We start from the raw sequence: 22,147 nt of genomic DNA on the forward strand, positions 1-22,147 counted from the left end.
GGTGAAAAACTGGACCGGCAACTCTCGTCACAGGCTTGACAGGTGGTATTTGTTAAACAATGGGTCACAAGAAACCTCCCCCCCGGAACAACCCTGAGGGAAATCTTTGAATTTTACAACGTATAGTTAAGATGGCGTGTGAAAAAATAATAATAAACATTATTAAAATTCTTTAAGATTGTTAGATGTCACTATAGCCAAACCAACATGGAGGTGATTCAGGAAAGCTGACAAAAAAAGTCTGAAGAGTAAAATTAATATCCTATGGGTTAATTCTAACCTACATTTTAGTTATAAATAGTGTATGGTTAAGACTTAAAGAGGAAGCTGCAAAGAATGGATTAAAATTCTTCAAAGCATCAAAATGAATCATTTTATAACACATTTGTCTTTTTTTCTCAAACCTGAGGGACAATGAAGCAATGTGAGTGAGTTATGGGGGTTTAAATTTTTATGGGAATCTTTCAAATGTTTTGAAAAGATGTAAAAGCTATACCAGACTGGTTATAGGTAACCTTTTTTGCAAACCTTGGTTTGAATTATTTGCCTGCAAAAATGTTCAACATATCCTCTGAGAAAGGTATGTGAACATTGTCACTTGAACAGAGAGTTTCTGTCTTAAAGCTGTTCTTTGACTAAAACTTCCCTTTTAAAAAATGAATCTCTTCCTCTTTTTTTCAAATCACTTACATTATTTATTTCTACATGAATGAACCAGGTGGATGTGTTGTTTTGAAAAACAATCCCACACCCCTTGCTCTGCCTGAAAGGTAAGACAAAGGACAGCAATGTGTTGACAGAGGGAACTTGTGTGCTACGTTTGACTCAGCCCTCATTACTTTCCTTTTGCTTGAAGAATTGAGACTGACGGCTGGGTTCTTTCAAAATGTTCAGGTATGTTCAAAAAACTTTCTGATTAAATGACAAATTTCAGAATGTTTTCAAATATATAGATAGATAGATGTAGTTTTGGTGACAATTTTAATTTGTTGGGTGTGTTGTATATCCATGAAAAATGGCTGTTATGATTTGATCAGAAATGCTAATTTGTGTTCAGATGACAAGCACTATAAGTTTAGACTTGTTTCTTCTCCTTTTTGTTCCTCAGAGCACATTTGTGTTTCTGTCTGAGTAATATCCCTAAGGAAGAAGAAAGCCATGAAATGTTTCTGTATCTTTTAGTGTCTTATGTTGATAGAGCGTAAATGTGAGGTTTTATGACCGACAAATAGAAGAGATAAAGAGACAAATGTTTTGCTAGCATAAATCAGACTGGAGTTTAAACTGATTAAGGAAACTGAAGACACAGCCAAGAAGAGTTCCCATCTGTAATGATCTACTCACGTTGGAATTCATGTAGTAACTGGGTGTAACTTTACCGTGATGCTGAATTTAAAAGAAATTACCAGGTGACTAACATGAAGGTGATTTTTTTTATCCATCCTTTTGTGCTCAACCATTTCTATCATACCACTATTAAAATATTTATTTTGACTAAAGTATGGTCTGGCTGCATTCACAGCTAAGGATGTCTTTTTTCCATACATTCATTGTTTTCATACGGCTAAATAATTGCCTGTTTTTGTGTTGTTGTTCTGTTGAATTTTGGTAAAGCCTTAACTCTGCTGACATGATTCCTTTTTGTCACCGCAGATTTTACAACAAGGTGACGCAGAACAAAGTCGCCACAGCAACAGTGCTGGCGGCTCTTGTCGTGGTCGTTTATGTGGGTTTTTTCCAGAACATACCAAAAAGAAAATTAACATTTCGTGAAGTCAGTGTGAGGAAATATGAAACTGACACAAAGCCAATCAACACACAACACAAGTATACATACTCGTGGCCAAAATGCCAACGAAACAACACTGTTACCAAAATCCCTGACTTCAACTCTTTACCTAGTCACATTAAAGACTTTCTATACTATCGCCACTGTCGGCATTTTCCCATGCTGCTTGACCTTCCAGACAAATGTGGAGGACCTGAGGGTTCTGCTGATGTCTTCCTGCTCCTGGTCATCAAAAGCTCACCTGGGAACTACGACCGCAGACAGGTACTGCGTAACACCTGGGCCAAAGAGAGACTTCAGAACGGAGTGTGGATCCGGAGGCTCTTCATCTCAGGAACACAGGATGATGGTTTTGAGAAAACAAGACTAAATAGACTTTTGGAGTTTGAGCAACGCAGGCACAATGACATTCTCCAGTGGGACTTTCACGACTCCTTCTTCAACCTCACTTTGAAGCAGATCCTCTTCCTGGAATGGATGGAGAGAAACTGTCCTCATGTCCACTACCTGCTAAATGGTGACGATGATGTCTTTGCCAACACCGACAACATGGTTGTGTTTCTCCAAAACTTTAAGAGAGGAGGAAGAAAGCACCTTTTCACTGGTCATCTCATCCAGTATGTAGGACCAGTTCGAGAAACGTGGAGTAAATATTACGTTCCAGTGCAGGTTCACGAACCGGAGTCCTACCCTCCTTACTGCGGTGGTGGGGGATTCCTTCTGTCAGGATATACAGCTAGAATCATCTACAACATGTCACACTCCATCACAATTCTTCCCATTGATGATGTATATATGGGAATGTGCCTGCAGAAGGGAGGTCTTCGTCCTGAGTCCCATCCTGGTGTAAGAACAGCCGGACTGTACGTTATAGACAAGGAGGCTGATAGATATGATCCTTGCTACTTCAGGGAAATGCTTCTTGTCCACAGATTCCTGTCAGTCCACATGTATGTTATGTGGCACAGTTTGCAGGACCCCAATCTTGACTGCACGAACTATTACAAAGGACAATAAAAAAAGGTTGGTATCCCTTTGAGGTTTGCAACCAAATTCAAACAAAAAAAAAACAACATTTCTCCTTTCAGATTATGCAGATTTTATTATTGTATACTTGTATTTAAAACTTTGGCTGAAACAAACTTTTAGATTTCGGCTCATACATTTTTTGTAATTCTTTTGAAGACATGGGTGATTTCTCACTTCACCAAAACACGTGAATAACAGAAAACCATTAGAGACCCACTCCGATCATTTTGTGATCTATTTTCAAAGATCGTAGCTCCGACTTTTATACTGACAATGCTGATTTTGCCAAAATGAAAAAACCTGTGTAGTTTTCTAGAAAATAATCTCTGCAGAGCGGCAGTAGTGGCACAGAGTAAGCCCGCCCTAACTTCCAGTTATCCGTCTGTTTACACTCTTTCCTGCTATCTTATGGCGCCTCACACCCCCAAGCTAACATTAGTTGTGCAACAAAAATGGCGAGCATTATTGGAGCTATCCAGCCGTATAGTTTTGAGCCAGATACCAGCTCAGACGAGGAAAATGGAAACTTATATGGAACTTTTTTTTTTAGATCGTTTTTAAACCAACAGCTCCTGATTCACCACAATTCAAATAAAGAAATACTCACAAATGCTGTATTTCTGTATTTTTGTCCTCTAGCAACATAAAAATGTGTCAAGAACGTGTCGAAAACACCAAAAACCTTACTTTCATTGGAGTGAATCTTTAAGCAATTTGGAAAAAAAGATGTTTATGAGAATTAAAATAAAACTGCACAACAGCAAATGAGTACATTATTTATGTTATCTGGCAAATAAATGGGATTTTTACTAAGTAGAATGAACATTAACCTTAAAATTGTATGATTATCTTATATTTATTGAACTTTTCTTCATGTAAAGTTTTATTTTAAAGTCATTTTTTTTGTTTGTTTTTTTTTCAAACAGACATAATGACTCTTTAGTGGAGCTCATGTGGGTTATGAAAGGACTGGTCTGTCAATATGAACTAAAAATGTTTTGAAATCTATTAAAATAATTTAAAAGAATCTGTGTATCTGATTATTCCTTGTGGATGAAATCAAAGCTGTATTTTGAGATACGTGTTTGTCTTTCAGCAAACTCATTAAGTGGGAATTTGGGTATCAATCCAATACCAAGTATTTACAGGACCACTGATACTTTTTTCCTGAAAAGTTTGATTATAGAATAATTTCGGAAATTCACATTTTTTGTTAAGTGTATAATAAAACACAGGACTTTAGGGAAACAGAAATAATATGTAACTAATTACAAAAATCTGAACCGAACATAAATCAATTATAGAATATGTATATTACTAATGGCATAATACAATAATAATAAAGAGGAAACAGTAACTAGTGCAAAATTTAAAAAAAAAGAAGCAAAAATGTTAGTATAACAACACCACTAACATGTTTTTTTAAAAAGACATAAAGGCAGAAAATAAAATACTAAAGTCACTAGTGAAGAAACGAAACAAAAGCAATACTGTAATAAATATAAAAATATAAGCAACCCTAAAAATCCTGCCTTTAATGACTCCGCTTTCCAATGAAGCATGGAAAGGAAGGACAAGGTGTAAGCAGCAGCGAGAGAGATGGAGGAGCGCTGTTTACACAGATAGACAATCTTGCCAGTTTGGGCAGTTTCCCACACAAATTGGGTGGGTATTTACTCAAATTGGGCTGTTTTTGCCCAAACTGGCAAAACTGGAGTTAGACAGATGCTGATCTTACATGAGTAAGCTTGAGTAAATTCAAGCTCTTAATCTACACCCTTAGTAAGTACTTTTACATTTAATGTGTGCCAGGATTTATGCAGAGATGTAAGTAAAGCATGGAGATTAAATTAAATCAACTGCAAATAATTTGTAAGAATGTAGTTTAACAGGAAGTTACTTACTCAAGGGAAACACAGCTGCACGTTTGATCTACGATTCACATAAAAGGTAGACATTTTTACATAATAATTGTTTAAAATCACATTTTTGCTTCATGCAAATTCATGCATCAGTGACTCCTTGTCATTGTGTTTGTTGATCTGCTTTTTTTAAGCGTAGCCCTGCTCTTAACAGTACAGAGCAGCAAAAAAATCATTCTAGCACACATCATGCTTCCTATATGTATGGATGACACTGGTGTGTACCAATTTCCCTGTGATCTTCTTTACTTCTCATAGTCCAAGTTTCTTGACTATGGCCATGTGGGCGGCGGTGGTGCAGCAGTAGGGCGGTCGACCCATGATCGTAAGGTTGCAGGATTGATTCCCGCCTTGCACGACCATGAGTCCAAGTGTCCTTGGGCAAGACACTGAACCCCACCTTGCCTCTGGTGGTAGGTGGGCGCCTGTGTTTGGCAGCGAAGCGGTCACCAGTGTGTAAATGTGTGTGTGACTGGGTGAATGGGTCGGTGACTGTAAAAGCACTTTGTCCTTGTAGGTAGAAAAGCACTATACAAGTATACACCATTTACCATTTACCATTTGACACAAGGTTGGTTAGAGCATTATAGTCTCTAAGAACCAGACCGAGTAAATGGGACTTCACCCATAGAAAAATACTTCTGGCTCCAACCAAATCACGTCAATTCAGTCGCCATTTTTTCATGATATAGACGCAGAAAGGTTTGAAGCCAGACAACGTCAGTAAGTAGTGACTGATCCAAGTTGTCTAAGTCATTGTTTCTATAGCATCCAGTCTCACAAATGAGGAGTGAGTTTGTTGGAAGTCCACACCCTTACCACTTGAAAGCAGGCTTAAGAGAATCTGTCAATCAAACATTTTGACAGTTTGACATGGGGACCAGCAGGCACCACATGCTTTTTTTGAGGCATCTGATTGGTCACTTTATAACTTGAACACTGGTGCCAACCCATAACCACCAAAAGTAAGGTGCGGTTAAGTGCCTTGCCCAAGTACACTTTGTTGCATGGGCGGGCAAGGCAGGAACCGAACTTGCAATCTTCCAATTAGTGGTTAACCACCCTACTTCTGCCCCTATGGTGATTCTGACAAATATAATGACTGAGTAATAGCTGTTTATATTTCAGTAGAAGTCTATGGGATTTTGACTTCTTGTAGCCAGCAGGTGCTTCCTGTTTGGAATGCCAGGGTTGGGGTAAATCTGTCCAGTTCTCAAATACAGTCAATAGCTTGAAATACCTTACTGGAGAAGCATGCAAAATCAAAGCATGGTCACTCCAGGGGAGTAAGCAACTGTTGCTCAAAAGCACGCCATGTGATCCTGACATTTAGATCACGTATACTGTCAATAAAAAAACGTTACAGCTAAATGTTTAGTAAAAAAACCAACAAGGAATTTGTGGTCCTTTGAAGAATCACAAGTGAAAATAAGTGTGTTTTGGATTGCAGGCTCAGCGGACATGCAATAGTTAATCCTGTTTAGGTCCAAAGGCCTGATAGTTCAACCAGTTGAACAGGCAACCTGCTAAAATGATTTGTTTTTTAACCCTTGTGCTATCTTAGATGACCCCACCCTTACATTGACGTGTTCTCCCTACCATGACAAATGTGGATAAAGATGGAAAGATTTCATGTAATCCATGGACACCAGTGAAGATCACAAATCACTAAAGAAAAGAGGTTTAGCGCACTGTCTAGTGGGTCTAGATGACCCCACTCCCAATGTTAAAGTGCCTAGGATAGCACAAGGTTTACTCTGAAATTTGACAAAAGAAAAACCTGTCTTGCTGGATTGTTCTTTATTTATCTTCTCGATGGCATTAATTTCCAAGAATCCCTGAAGTAGTGTCCAAAAGACAATGCAATGTTCAAAATCAGTTAAAGATAAGAGAGCTCCTCAGTGTGTGAACACTCACGTTAGTTACATGGATCCGTAAAAGTCCTGGTTGTCCGGTCTTGTGGAGGCTTATTGAGAGGAGCGACCACATTATGAGGGATGTTATTGAAAATGGAATGTAAGACTGCTGTGCCTGTGTTAAGTGTATCGTGAAGTATTAGTAAGGCTAATGTATGACTTATTACATACGGGTGATGCATTCGTGCGGTGCCCTACGCCACACTCTGGCCAATAGTAAAATGTGGGTAATGGTTACTTACTGACCCCGCTACATGCACAGGGTGGGCACAGGATATATAAGTGGCTGTAGGAAGCCTGCACAAACTGATTGTCTAATTTCTCATTTCTAACAGTCAGGCTACACCCAAAGAGCACACACTTTTCACTTGAACAGCACTAACGGGCTTCTTGCATGCTTTCCAGGACTTAGGGGGGTGAAAAAACGAAAATCTGTTTGACCATCTTGCGTAAAATATGTGCAGATTATTTATTATTTTCATTTTTAAAAAAGCATGACTATGATTAAACAACACTATATCAGAAAAAATAGACATGATTCTGTTTCAGAAATCTTCATAGCATATCCTGATCAAGTATCAAAAATATGTGCAGACTTAAATATTTTTAAGTCAGTTTTTGGGTTCTATGTACAAAACTCACGACCATGGAACACGAGTTGACAGTTAAACCAGTTGAACTCTCACTAATCAGGGACTCAGATAGGGACATATGTATACCATTATTTTTATATAAACAAAAGTGCCAAACGTGTGAAAATTGATCATGGAGGACAAATTAATAATTGCGGTTTGTACCAGGCTGAAATGGTGTGTCACCAAATCTTTTGTATATCAGAATAGAACTAGAATCACGCTGAGCCTCTCCAGCTGTAGATACATGCGCTACTATTGGGTATAGCTACAGTGCAGTGTGAACACCATATGCTAAAAGCGCGTTCAAGACACACATTCTCTGTGTGAATGTAGCATGAGGCTTAAAGTGTGTTCTTCTATTGAGGCACAGAGTGGAATAGTCAATCCAGTTAGGAATGAGCAACCTAAAGTAAAAGTTCAATCAGGCTGCTGATACAGGAAAGAAAGCCGTTTGGTAAATCCCCAGAGTATTGGGGGATGATGAGATTTATTCAAAATGAACGATGCATTTTTTAAGGTGAAAGCTTTTGTAGGATGATGTAATTTTGCCGGTTTTGTATTAAACTTCATTTTAGTTAATTCTGCTGTGGATTTCTTTCATACTAGAGCTATGAGACAAGCTATGCTAAATTTATTTTCTACTATTTTGCATAAACTGATTTTATTGAGGATCCTGCCTGGATTCAGCCACCAATATGACACATTTCTCTGTAGGGATAAATAAGAAAAACCAAAAGCACCCAAATAATAATGGTTTGACTGTGAAAAACAATTCGTTAGATGATCGTCCCTTCATCTAGGCTGGGCACCTTGTCTTAGACCAAACCCTCAATAGTAAGAAGAGAATGTCGTTGAGCCGGTTAAACAAATGGCTGAACTCAATCTATTGAATGAGACCTTCCCCACCTGAGTACTACAAATACATATATGTAGTTTAGATACAATGTGATAAAAAAATCAGAGTTACACAATTCTTTTTTGTTGTTTTAAAAGAGCACACTTTTGAATGGTGACTGTATTTTGTCTCTGTATAAAGCAATTTGAAATGTTTCATGCTTACCTTAAAATTGTGCCTCCACTCACCTGACAGACTACACCCAGGGAAACTTATGCTTGAGGGAGCATGGAATGAGAACTTTGCTGATCATTTCACCGAAAGAAGGAGCACTACTTTGCTGTGTCAGCATGCTAAGGTAAGTGCAACTGAATAGATTAAAAACAAAAAAATAAAGATTGAGGTTCTGTAGATTCTTCTTTTGTTGTCCATCTGTGCATTGTGCAGAGCTGTGACCACAGTAGAGGACCATTGTCTCTTTAGTACAGGAAGTGCACGCTCCTCAAAGATTTCTTTTGATGAGTAGGACTTTGTAAGGTAAACTTGCAGCAAAGTCTGTTTGGCAGCAAAATGTGTTTTTATTTATTCAAGTCAATCACAATAACATTCGTCTTAATGGGCTTCGTAATTTATCTAATTACTTGAAGTGTTTTTCAAATTTAGACACACTTCCTTGCCACGAGACACGCATGATAGCAACAGTAATGCAGACCTCCAATACTTGCAGTCTTCATGGCTACATTTAGAGATTCTGAGCAAAAGTATAACTTCTGTCTCATGCTCTTGATGGATGGGGTGAAGGATTCTGAGTTTTTGCTCGAAGAATGCAGCCGGCCTGAACAAAGTGTCAACAAGATAACTTAGAGCTCATGCAGCTGAACTGGCAGGGCCTCTTTATCATGACCCAACCTGCACTTTTACGTGGACTAAGAGTTGACACTGCGGAAGAAAAAAAAAGACTATTCTATATTCATTCCCTTTATTTCTTGAGCAAGTTTTCTATTAACTTTGTTAGTTCCCTATTTATAGTTAATTCATGTGCTTTTCGTTTTTTTTTTTGACTTTTTTAAATCAAAAATATTCTTCAGGAAAGTAAAAATTCTGTTTTTTTTTTGGATTAGGCTGTCCCCTAAGATGAGTTTGCTCTTTTTATGAATGCAAAGAATGTCATAAATAATCATGCTTTAAAGACCAGATAATTGTGACACCGTCTTTCACACAAATATGCAAATGAAAGATGTATTTATGAGGGTGCATTTGAAAAACAATTTTGGACACCCCTAACCGTCCAAATGCCCCTAAAATTGGAGGGGTAGGGGAAGAATTCAGATTCAGGCAGTAGATCACCAGATTTTATCGGATAGACTTAGGAGTCTGGTGGGGCTTTTAGTAAATGTTCTTAAGTGGTTTTATTCCTACCTTACAGATCAACACTTGTATGTATGGACACAGACTCTTCAAGAATCCATGAAATAAGATGTGCAGGTTCCCCAAGGGGAACAGAGCGGAGGGGGTAGGGTAAAGGGTGGGCTGGGTATCTGGGTTTTTTATTTTCACCGTCTGTGTTTTTTGTTTTCAACTGTAAAATCTCTAGAGTATGAGAAGCACTAAAGTTCGATTTGATTAGATGTAATTATTTATAATATATTATTATTCTTTTCTTTTCTTGTCACAGCAGAGTTTTCGTCAAAGAAGACAGAGGAAAGAAAATGTCTTTTGTAAAAATTTCTTTAGCCACCATTAGTGTGTTTGTAATTTTTTCTATAGTGTTTTTCCTAAATTACAATGACTACACCTCTGCAATCCTTCAGCCTACAGGGACTGATCAAAACCATGAAATGGAAAGGAAACAAAAGAGTGACACAATGATGGGGCCAAAATGTGAGAAAAACATTTCTGCTGTCAACATCTTCGGCTTCAACTCTTTACCTAGTCACATTAAAGACTTTCTGTACTATCGCCACTGTCGGAATTTTCCCATGCTGCTGAATATCCCGGACAAATGTGGAGGACCTGAGGGTTCTGCTGATGTCTTCCTGCTCCTGGTCATCAAAAGCTCACCAAAGAACTACAACCGCAGACAGGTGCTGCGTAACACCTGGGCCAAAGAGAGACTTCTGAACGGAGTGTGGATCCGGAGGCTCTTCATCTCAGGAACACAGGATGATAGTTTTGAGAAAATGACACTGAACTACCTTCTTGAAATTGAGCATCGCAAGTACAACGACATTCTCCAGTGGGACTTTTGTGACTCCTTCTACAACCTCACTTTGAAGCAGATTCTCTTCCTGGAATGGATGGAGAGAAACTGTCCTCACGTTCGCTTCATCTTTAATGGAGACGATGATGTCTTTGCCAACACCGACAACATGGTGGTGTACCTAAAAAGCCTTGAGGACAATGATGGAAGCAAGCATCTCTATGCTGGTCATCTGGTTAAGAATGTGGGACCAATTCGTGATCCATTCAGTAAATATTACATTCCAGTGCAGGTTCATGAGTCTGAGTCATACCCTCTCTACTGCAGCGGTGGAGGCTTTCTACTGTCAGGATATACAGCTAGAATCATATACAACACGTCACACTTCATCATTCTTCTGCCCATTGATGATGTGTTCATGGCAATGTGCCTGGAGAAGGCAGGACTTCACCCAGAATCTCACAGTGGAATAAAAGCTCTCGGGCTGCAGATTCCAAACAAAAATGCAGACCCATACGATCCATGTTTCTACAAAGAGATGCTTCTTGTTCACAGGTTCCTCTCAGTGCATATGCTTGTTATGTGGCATCATTTACACAATCCTCAACTCAATTGTTCACTCACTACTAAAATGTAATCAAGGTTGTTTCATAGAATTGGCCCCTTTCATTTATTTTACTTTATACTTGTAAAGAGCTTTTCTACCCTGTTCAAGACCCACTCTAATGAAAATTGTTTTTTTGGTGTTTTTACATGTTCTTTTAGCTTTTTTCTGATGATGGAGGATATAATATATTTTAAGTTTAAAACTCTGTTGAGTATGTCTTTATTTAAATTGTGATGGATCAGGAGCAGACAAAAACCAGCGGTCTGAAAAAGCTCAGGTTTGTGATACAACAACTGAGATGGGTGGGCCAAAGTCTATTTGCTCTCATCCAGTTCTAAATCCACAACTTGTAGACAATTACTGTAGATCCATGTACCGGTAAGTTTTTTCTTCTCGTCCGAGCCGATATCTGGTTCAAAACTGTACAGCTGGATAGCTCTACTCTTGCTGTTTTTTGCCACGCTAATGTTAGCTTATGGTTATGAGGGGCTGTAAGCTAGTGGGAGAAAGTACAAACAAAGGAATTGCTGTATATTTAACCGCAAAAAAACTACAGAATTTCCATGGTTCCTTCTGACCATGAGTATTGTCTTTTTTTCTTTTTTCTCCTAAATCTTTTTTCTCCAAAGCACAGGTCTCAAACTCCAGGCCACGAGGGCCAATGAGGCAGGATTTCCAGAAAACCAGGATGATGTTTGATCTCGAGGTTTGGGGTCAAGAATTCATTTGTGTCTAATTCTAGAAGTGTGACCATGTTTCAATGTTTCAAATCAATGAAAACTAATCTACTGGTTTATTTTTTCAAACAAAGCTAAATTTGAGTACATTTTGAACTTTTTTTCAATTCATAACTTCTAGGCAGGAACTTACAAACAACAACAAAAAGTGTTGTTTTGGGTTTAGGATTAGCTATGGGGTTAGCCACACTTAATCATGCATCCAATCAATCATTACATGATAGATTTGGCTCTAGTTTGATGGGAAATTTCTTTTCTGGCCCAGCCCAATGCATTGACGCAGACTTGGTGCCAGCAAATGGAAACAGGAGTGTCCAGGGAGGCACAGCTGTCACGAACAAAAACAAAAGAAACAATTTTGTAATCATTGTTGACTTAAACACTTTAACAAGATGTGGTCTTCTGGAGTTTAGGTTCTGTCTTTATTATCATGGAAAAACACCAAAAATACACGGAGACATTCACATGTAGAAATGGTCATGTAGCTTCATAAATGGCACTAAAAAAATCTTTACAACATGGGCCTGTGCTGTTTTTAGTTGAACAATTAAAATGAAACATAAAAACTGTATTTTGTAGTTGAAGATGCCTTCACACGAACACTCGTGTGAAAAAAAATCATGCAGTTCCAAACACTTCCCGATTGGTGGTGCTATTTCCCGACCAAGCGAGACAAAAAGCGTTAAGAAGAAACTCGGCTAGTCATGCTATTCCTAACATAAAGCAGAAATTAATGCTCCTTAATACATCAAATCTACATTTATAACAATTTCAAACACTTTTCTGATTAGAAATTTTTTTATTTTACAGCCCTCCTTTTCATGATTCTTGCGCATCTTCCCACTGGATTTTATTTTTTATTTTTACATTACCTGTGATTTGAATACATAGCACCTTATGCTTTTAAATGTGCTGCAGTCAAGCTTGGTATAAATATGACCATGATAATCGTATAACTAGTATTAATGATAAAACACATTAACAGATTGTAATTATCATCCTGTCTGTTATAAAAAAAGTTATGGAGACATGGCATTGAAAAAGTGTCATTAAAGTTGCTGAGGTTACTGTAGTTTTCAAAACGTCAAGTCAAGCTGAAGTGTGTCAAATATTTTAAGGTTTTTAGAGAGAGAGCCCAGGTTCTTTAGAGCACTTTGTCTACAACTTACGCTTCGTTTTCTGTGAAATTTATGTGGAAGGGGTTTTGCTTCTTTGCTCCTTTTTTTTCCTTATTACTGTACAGAGCATATTGTTGCTGTCTCATGTGGTAAACAGATGTGTATTGATGCTGATGGAAACACCTCCAGTAAAACAAACAGAAAGTCTGTTATGTACCATGTGTTTTTGTTTTCCTGGATTGCATAACATTCTATATTCATATTTTGTATATTATTATTCTGTATGTGCAAGTGAAAAAGTGACACGATTCTGAGTTGCTCAATAGTTTAAGGTTTTGTGACATCCCCACACTTTCTCTACATTTCCCAGACATTCTCTGAATCCTTTAAGTCAAAATTCGGTTGGCGTCTCCAACTGTGCACCACTGTCTCCACGCTGTTGGAAAATGGTCCTCCATTCTCTTCAAGCTTTTCTAACTTCCTTTTTCCTTTTTCCCCTCTTTTTAGAGCTACTCATTTTATTTAGTAGTCTCTCTTTGCATGCCTTCAGTGTTTGGATCGATAACTTCCTCTTTCTGTAGTCACGCTACCCTGTCTCTCCTTCCCTTCATCGTCCCTCAGTCTTTGTAACTTGTTCAAGTGCTACTTTTTGTCAGTAGAGTCCAACATCTCAGAATAGTCATATTACTATTTACTCTTCAGTTATAGAAGTTCACAAACAGTTTATTTTGGACCCATTTCAGGCCACTTTTTTTTTAGCTCTGGCAACAGTTACCTGTCAATCAAAGACCACACCCTCACCTATGTGCAACTTGATCTTAATTATATAAAAAAGGAATAATAAAATGGTTATTGAAACCTGACTGGAAGTAGTTTGTGAAGTTAGACATTACTGTAACCAAAAACCACCTAGTGGTTACCTGGTGAACTTACTCAAGCTTGTGTTGTAATATTGAAGACCCACTCCAATAAAAAAACATGCATGTCTTTCTGATCAGGCTCAAAACTGTACGGCTGGACAGCTCCAGTAATGCTCCTCAGTTTAACTCAACTCATTTTTTGTTGAGTACTGTTAGGTTGGGGTTGTGAGGAGCTGTAGCAAAAGGGTGTGTAAACATATGGATGAGGGGAAGTAAGTGCAGACTTAGTCCACACCAATGCTCCCGCCTACAACATAGAGGCGGATTTCTAATGAACTTTTGCTGCTCTGCAGAAACTATGTTCTAGAAAACAACACAGATTCTGGCGTAATAACAATTAACAGACCACTGGAAACACCTTTACAATAGATCAAAAGATGATTGGAGTGGGACCTTAAAAACAAGAAGCCAACATTGTTGACTTGGTTCTGTCACCCTCCTGGACTTCCTTGCTAAAACAAGTTCTTATTCAGGTTTTTAACCCCTTAAGCTAGTAAACCTGTTGCCGGTAATAGCTGTATACCTTTCAGCATATCCCCTATGAGTCGCCACAGCAAATCCATTTTCACTGATTCGCATGGTTGGTCTGGTAGAGATTTTTATGCCGAATGCCCCTCCTGACACAACCCAGACCCAGACTTGGGACCCTATTTTTAGGCAGTGGTACAAAGGGTCTTGCCTAGTGACCCACAAGCTTAACGTGCCCCCTGGGATTCGAACCGATGCTCCAGTCCTGTTCTTAACCAACTGAGCTGTATTTCTTGTTATATGAAAATAGTACAGTATTATCCAAAGTTAAGGGTGCTTTCTTGCAGCACTAAACTCTTGGGTATGACCAAAACTTTGACACTCTCTATTTCCAGTTAGAACACATAACCATGTTTGACAGCCTCTAGAACTTCCCCACAAGCATGTCTTTGTGGATAATCGCCGGCATAGTTTTTCTGTAATAACTCAATGTAGCTGATTATTAAAGGCTTGTTGGCCTGTAACCCTTGTGCTATCCTATACGCACTTTAACATTGGGAGTTGGGTCATCTAGACCCATTAGACAGTGCGCTGAACCTTTTTTCTTCAATGATTTGTGATCTTCACTGGTGTCCATGGATTACATGAAATCCTTTCACTTTTATCCACCATTGTCGTGGTAGGGAGAACACGTCAATGTAAGGGTGAGGTCATAGGATAGCACAAGGGTTAACTTGTTTCTCTCCCAACCAGTTCTTCACCTTGTTTGTGTGGCGGCTTTCCTTTTATCACAGCTCACTTTTCTTTCCTCAAACAGATTTGCAGTTTCCCCTTAGCTCTTAGCTCCTCAATAACTGGTTTATCAACAAATGACAGTTGTAAAGCAGCCACTCCAGTTTAAGAGGCTCTACTTAGATTTAATCTGTGTAGTTTCTTTTCTTTTTTTCTTCCTTACATTATACAGCTTTTTTAAGAATGTAACATTCATCGCTTTAAAATTTTATCATAGTTAATATTTATCTGTACAAGCTCAGCTCAAGACTTTAATTTGTTTTTATTTGAAATGCCCCTTAAATTTTCCAAATATGGGGAGAGATGGATAACATATACAAATGCGACTTTAACTTACTTCTGTTATGAGTCAACAAAACAGGTTAACAGTTCCAGGACAGAATTTCAACCTTTGTCTCGACTTACATGTGCATTAAACTTTCTACAACTGACTGTAATGCAGCAGTAATCGTTTTTGCAAAACTCCTCCAGTGTTCCTTTACCCTTAGGACAAACTGTCCTGCATCTTTTCTATTCTAACCTGCCTAGACACAGCTGGCTTTATCAACTGTGAAGACTTTACAAAGCACGAGGATGAGATTAATCAGGTTTGTCTGAGCAAATTAGCATGAAAACCTGCAGGACAGCAGCGTAACTCGAGGGGAGGGGTTGGGAGACACTCCAAGTGCTCCGTGCCATACCTTTGTCAAAAAACAAGACAGTGAGTTCAAGAGAAGAAACCAAACTATTTAACCCTGTTGCATAACATCAAAGTACAAAGTTTGTTCAAAATCCTTTTAAAAAAAAACAGCTCAGAGAGTAAAATGTACATATTTGTGCAACTAAAACACACAATTCATAGAAAGAAGTGATGTGCCTTTTTTTATCTACATATCTGCAATATTTATCTAAAACTTAGAAAAATAAGAGGCAGTTGAATGAAAGCGACACAATGCTTGTGAAATTTGAAAATGAAATTTGCAAGAAAATGGGAGAATACCGCCCCCTGATGGAAGCCTGAGGTAACACAATTGATTAAGAAAAACTTATTAACTAGGTCATTACAATTCAATTCAAATCCATTCAATTCAATTCAATTCAACTTAATTCAATTCACTTTTATATGTATAGCTCAAATTCACAACAACAGTCGACTCGATGGGCTTTGGAAATGGAAAAGTAAAACATTCTAAATTGAAATAACTAAACAGACTAAACTAAACGGGACATCCCTGCCCTTAGACCCTCCTTTGCGGTTACAAAAAAAAATAAATAAGATGAATTATATATATAAAAAACAGTGTCCTTTTCGCCGACTATATCAGCAGAATGTATGGTATGAGTTTACATTCAACCATAACAAGACCCAGCAGAATCACTACTCAAAGTGCTTCTCTTATTGATAAAATGTTCACAAATAATATAGAATGGATTCATATAAGTGGAATAATGATACATGACATAACTGATCATTAAATAGTTTTTAGACAATTTGACATCAATGTGAAGACAAAGAAAATATAAAAAAACAGCAACAGGTTAAGAAATGGAAAAAATATGAATTCTCTTAATAATGACTTATCCAGACAAAATTGGAACTCTGTGTACAGAGAGAAAGATGTGGACATTGCTTATAAATGTTCTATTTATTTATTTTTTAGCTCACTTTATAATAAGAACTGTCCAATTTATAAATTTAAGAACAAATTTGCCAAATGCCCTTGGTCAACCACCATTCTACAAAATGCTTGTAAAAAGAAAAGTAACCTCTATAAAAAAAATCTTAAAACAGAGGACAAGAGAAACCGAACAAAGATAAAAGTTATACAAGAATAAACTAACTGAAATAACACGGCAGAGTAAAAAAGTGTAATTCAGTCATCTACTGAATGAAAATAAAAACAATGTGAAGCGAGTTTGGGAAATATTAAATAACGAAATAAAAAATGGGACAAAAAAGCGAACATACCCAGATTACTTTACAGATAAGAATGGTGAAAACTATAACATCAATGATACCTAAATACCTATTTACAAATTATAGACCTGTCTCTCTTCTTCCACAGTTCTCAAAAAATTTAGAAAAAGTATTCAATAATAAATTAGTTACATTTATTGATAAACACAACATTATAAATGAAAACCAATATGGTTTTAAAGAAAACAGATCAACCTCATTGGCCATCATTGATACTGTGGAGGAAATCACAAATGCTCTGGACAAAAAAAGAAATTGACTTAAAAAAAGCATTTGACACTCTCAATCATTACATCTTACTTGACAAACTGGAAGGGCATGGGATAAGGGGACTAGCGCTAACTTGGGTCAAAAGCTATTCAACAGGAAGAAAACAATTACCGGTAGTCAGATTGATGAATTTACATGAGAAGCCAAAGAGATAAGTTGTGGTGTCCCACAAGGATCAATTCTGGGGCGGATACTATTCAGTATTGACATAAATGATATATTCAATGTTTCGTAAATCTTAAAACTCACATTATTTGCTGATGACACAAATATATTCTATTCTACGGACAATCATAGGGAACTCATCAATGTTGAACACAAGGTTCGACAAAATAAAATCATTGATTGATTACAACAAATCAAAGTGATGTTTTTTGGTAACTACATAGCAATACTGATTAAAATAAATAATGTCTCAATGGAAAGTGTTACAGAAATCAAATTCTTAGAGGTTTTTATTGGTTTATAAGTTTGAAGCTAGACATCAGACACATAAAAAATAAAGTCTCAACAAGTATTTCAATCATAAATAAATCTAAACATATATTAGAATACCACAGTAGACATTTATTGTACTGCTCCTTAATATTACCCTATTTTACCTACTGTATAGAAATTTGGGGGAATAGATATAAGAGTTCATTATATCCTCTCTTTTTACTTCAAAAACGAGCCATCAGAATTTTATAAGCTGGCAAACAATTTATTTTATCAATCCAGACTTTTAAAACTGTATGACCTTGTTGATTTTTACACCACACAAATTCTATACAGAGCCAGTTGGAAATCATTACCATTCAATATCCAAAAACAGTTCTTAGAAAATGAAGGAGGCTACAAACTGAGGGGATGTAGGAACTTTCAGATCAAACTGATAAGAACCACAAAGAAAAGTTTCTGTGTTTCTGTGTGTGGCACTAAACTTCAAAATAGGGGAAGTAATGAGCTCAAACAATGTTCAAATATCCAAATATTCAAGAAAATGTATAAAGAGACTCATTTAGTTTACAGTTCACTGATTAAATGTGATGTGTTCTAATGAGAATCGATGACTGTTACATAACTGTTACTGTTACAGTTTACAAAAATCATGAATGAATGTTTTCTGAAGATAAGCAATTATTAATATACACTTGATTTTGTTACTTAAAAAAGATTTATCTGATCGGAACAGGATTGTGAAAACTATGTAAACTATTAAATGAATTAAGACAGTAGTGGTGGGATTATGTGAGCTCGCTTCTTCCCAGTACTGTTAAACTTTTAGAGTCACTTTGCAATCAGACACTGTGAATTCAGGGCAGGAACACAATAAAAAAAATCTATCAAACACTTACCCAAAACAGTCTAATAAAACATTAAATATTTGATATTCATATTTACCTCCCTAAATAAGTAATAGCAAAACACCTTTATCACTCAAAAAGTTATTTTCTGAACAGATGACTAGAATATCTTGTTGAAAATCAGACGTGCCAAACCAAAATGTAGAACATTAGGGCAATCAGCATATGCATACAGACTCTAAATACATGCATGATCTGAATGTGGTATACAAACTCAGCAGGGTTCTCATGGCTGCAGGAAACTGTCAGCTGGTACAACCTGGAGGTGGAACCAAACAGGGGAAAGTTGCTGTGAGCCACAGTTCTGCACACAGATGGAAGTAGCTGAAATGGGGCTTAACTTGAAATCTAAACTGTAAACTTTTTCCTCTTTTCTTTGTTCGACCTGTTAAACAATGTGCACTTTCATTGAATTAATGCATTTTATACTTTTTAAGAACTTATTTTAATATTTCAAAAAAAGGTTTTATTATCATTTTAATGATACCAGGGCTTTTTGGTCAGCTTAAGATGCAACACAGAAGGATGTGTTAAAAAAGAACTCCAGTTAGCCCGGGTTGAAAATGTATGTTAGATCAAATACATTAACAATTGAAAACATTGCATCATTAATTGATTAATTGGTTGGGTTACTATTTAATCAAGAAAAACATAATAGTTAAATTTTACTGTCACACACACTTTCCTTATAGATCCACTCTAATGAAAATTTAGTTTTTGCCGTTTTTAAAATGTTCTTGTGGCCTTTTTTAAAGTAAATTAAGCTTAATATTGCATTTCTGAGTATTTCTTTATTCAAACTATGATAATCAGGAGCAGATAAAAAGTGCCGTTGGAGAAAGCTTGTACCTGTGATGTAGAAAATACTACGGCAAGCCACAAGGTCCACACTCCGCTTCATTCTGATGCATCCGCTTGCAGACGACAAGATTTTCCACATCTAAGCTGACATCTGGCTCAAACCCGTATACCTGGATAGTTCTAATATTGCTTGCCATTATTGCTGCACCAGTAATATCAGGTTGGGGTTGTGAGGAGCTGTGGGGTTGTGAGGAGCTGTAAACTAGTGTAAACAGTGGGATAACTGGAAATGGGGACGGGCTTACTCCACGCCAGTGCTTCTCAAATATTTTTTGCAAGGCCTCCATAGGAAAAAGAAAGTGTTTTAATGTGTTTTTAAAGGCAGATGCAAAGAATATATTTATGGAAAATAAAGACACGTCATGAAAATGTCTACAAAACATGAGCTGAGTAATCTAAAGGCATGTGATGATCCTGGTGTTGCCCAATCTAGGCAGCGCTCCGCGAGCGCCGTTCCACCTCGGTCATCCTCCGACACTGGGTTGGTTTTTTTCGGGCGCATGTTTATGTTTAAGAATATTTTTTCTCAATATTTACGCTTTTATGCGGTAAATAGTTGTGAAGTGCAGCTGCTCTGCGCTTGCGTGGCGTCTTCTCCAAGAACCGGAAGAAGAACTGGTTTGTTCTGGGGTTTTTGCCGCGGTGGTGCTTACCCTTGCTGGGGTACAACTTTGCAGCCTCACTGCTCACTTGGTTCTTTGGTTAACTGGTGCCTCTAGGTGTGCTTGGAAGGTGTCAGGCTGTGTTCCATATATGAGTATTAACACTATTTTACACACTGTGCCTGCAACTGAAAGGGATTAGGCAGGTTTGGAAAAATGGATGTCTCACACACTAAGTTAAGGCATGTTTTATAATTGTAGCAATGTTGTTGCTTTTTTTTTTCAATACTGATTGTCATCAATCAATCAAGCTTTATTTGTTTGAAAAAAAGCACTTTTCGTGTGTTGTGGCTCAAAACGCTTCAGAAACAACAAAATACAAAAAAGAGAAAAAACTTTGCACAGAGGCATGAAAAAAGGACAATAAATTTAGAAGAGAGCTGGGCTCCGCTGTAAGAAAACAATATATCTGGAATATATTAAACCAGAAGCCAGCTCAGCCACAGAACATCGCCACAGAGCCCACCAACACCGGACAGCAGCAGGGTCCACTCCATAGCCGTGAGGCTGCGATGTTGTGCCCCAGTCGCCACAGCAAGGGCAAGCACCGCGGCAACAACCCCAGACCAAACCAGCAAGCCTTTGTACAAAGGATCCCCACAGGAAACACTGGAGTTAAAATAAAAAGTTAACATAAAGTATTTAAATATATAAAAGCAGACGTAACTTAAAATAAATACATAGAAATATAAATAAATACATACAATAAATATTTTTTGTTATAAATAACCAGCTTACATGGCTTTTTCTAACTCTGGCTCAAAAAAGAAAGGTGCGTCTTGGGTCTCTTCTTAAAAATCTGTACAGTTCCTGAGGCTCTGTGGCAGGCTGTTCCACAGGTGACGACTACAATGGCAGGAAGAAGCCTCACTTCAAATTTTGGTCCTCACCTTAGGAACATTGAAAAGCCGACGCCAGATGACCTCAGGGTCCACAAGGGCTCATATAAGAAGTTCATTGAGATGAGAAGGCCCATGAGCATTAGAAATGTCAAAAAACACAAAAAGAATCTTTAAATCAATTGGGGAAAGCAGGACAATGTAGGCAAAACCATCGTTTTTTCCAGATTCCGGTATTTTCAGGAGTTTTTCCTTACTGCGAAGGGGGGTCTAAGGGCAAGGATGTCCAGCTTAGTCAGTTTGTTAATTCAATTTAGTATTTTCCTATTGAATTCCATGTATTTATGATCCTTTTGATTTTATGTTTTTCAATTACCGACACAAAGCCCATCGAGACGACTGTTGTTGTGAATTTGGGATATACAAATAAAATAGAATAGAATTGAGTTGAGAAGTGACAGCACCACAATTCATTCATCAGGGTTGACAAGCAGAACCCCATATCAAGTCTTTTGACTATAAATTGTAAATCTTAATTGTCATTGTAATTATTGCATTCTCCAGCTCTAAGGAGGATATAGTGTAAGAAAAATGAAAGTCAACAATAGAAAAATGTTTCCTTTGTTATTTCCATTAGTCTTTCGTGTGTTTGTGTGGATGGGATCCACTCCTGTGAATATTTTGTTTTTGACACTGACGACATAAAATTTGAAGCATCGTTTATTTCTGTGTTTTCTATCTTCTTTATCTTGGCAATTTTTGTTTTTCTTATTTTGTTTTCCTCCACCTAAATCTACCTCACATCGCCTTTCTGTCAGATCCAGAACTTAAAAGAATACATTTAACCCTTGTGCTATCTTAGATGACCCCACCCTTACATTGACGTGTTATTCCTACCATGACAAAGGTGGATAAAGGTGGAAAGATTTCATGTAATCCATGGACACCAGTGAAGATCACAAATCATTGAAGAAAAAAGGTTCAGAGCACTGTCTAGTGGGTCTAGATGACCTAACTCCCAATGTTAAAGGCCTAGGACAGCACAAGGGTTACAACAAGTTCAACTTTAACTCCAAATGGGGTTTGTACAAATATAAACATTCTTTGTCCAAAGAGTCTGTAACAAGATTGTAAAAAATAAAATCTGTCTAACTCAAGAGGCTTGCTGCTTCTATCTGTTATCTCATCAACAATCAGTTCAATCAATCACCAGATGTGGCACTTTAGTTTTACTAGTCGGTGCT

At 37.4% G+C, this 22,147-nt stretch overlaps 1 protein-coding gene and 1 pseudogene across 1 annotated transcript; both read left to right on the forward strand.

Annotated features, from left to right (window-relative positions):
- Nucleotides 1-783: 783 nt before the first annotated feature.
- LOC101173163 (N-acetyllactosaminide beta-1,3-N-acetylglucosaminyltransferase 3-like) lies at nucleotides 784-3,109 on the forward strand. Its single transcript, XM_004076547.4, has 2 exons — nucleotides 784-894; nucleotides 1,654-3,109. Exons 1-2 carry the CDS (start codon nucleotides 887-889, stop codon nucleotides 2,804-2,806), a joined length of 1,161 nt encoding a protein of 386 aa, XP_004076595.1. The 5' UTR covers nucleotides 784-886; the 3' UTR covers nucleotides 2,807-3,109.
- Nucleotides 3,110-9,813: 6,704 nt separating this feature from the next.
- On the forward strand, nucleotides 9,814-11,105 carry LOC101173403 (annotated as a pseudogene).
- The last annotated feature ends 11,042 nt before the right edge of the window (nucleotides 11,106-22,147 follow it).

Source organism: Oryzias latipes, chromosome 14, assembly GCF_002234675.1.
Source record: "Oryzias latipes chromosome 14, ASM223467v1".
NCBI lineage: Eukaryota > Metazoa > Chordata > Actinopteri > Beloniformes > Adrianichthyidae > Oryzias > Oryzias latipes.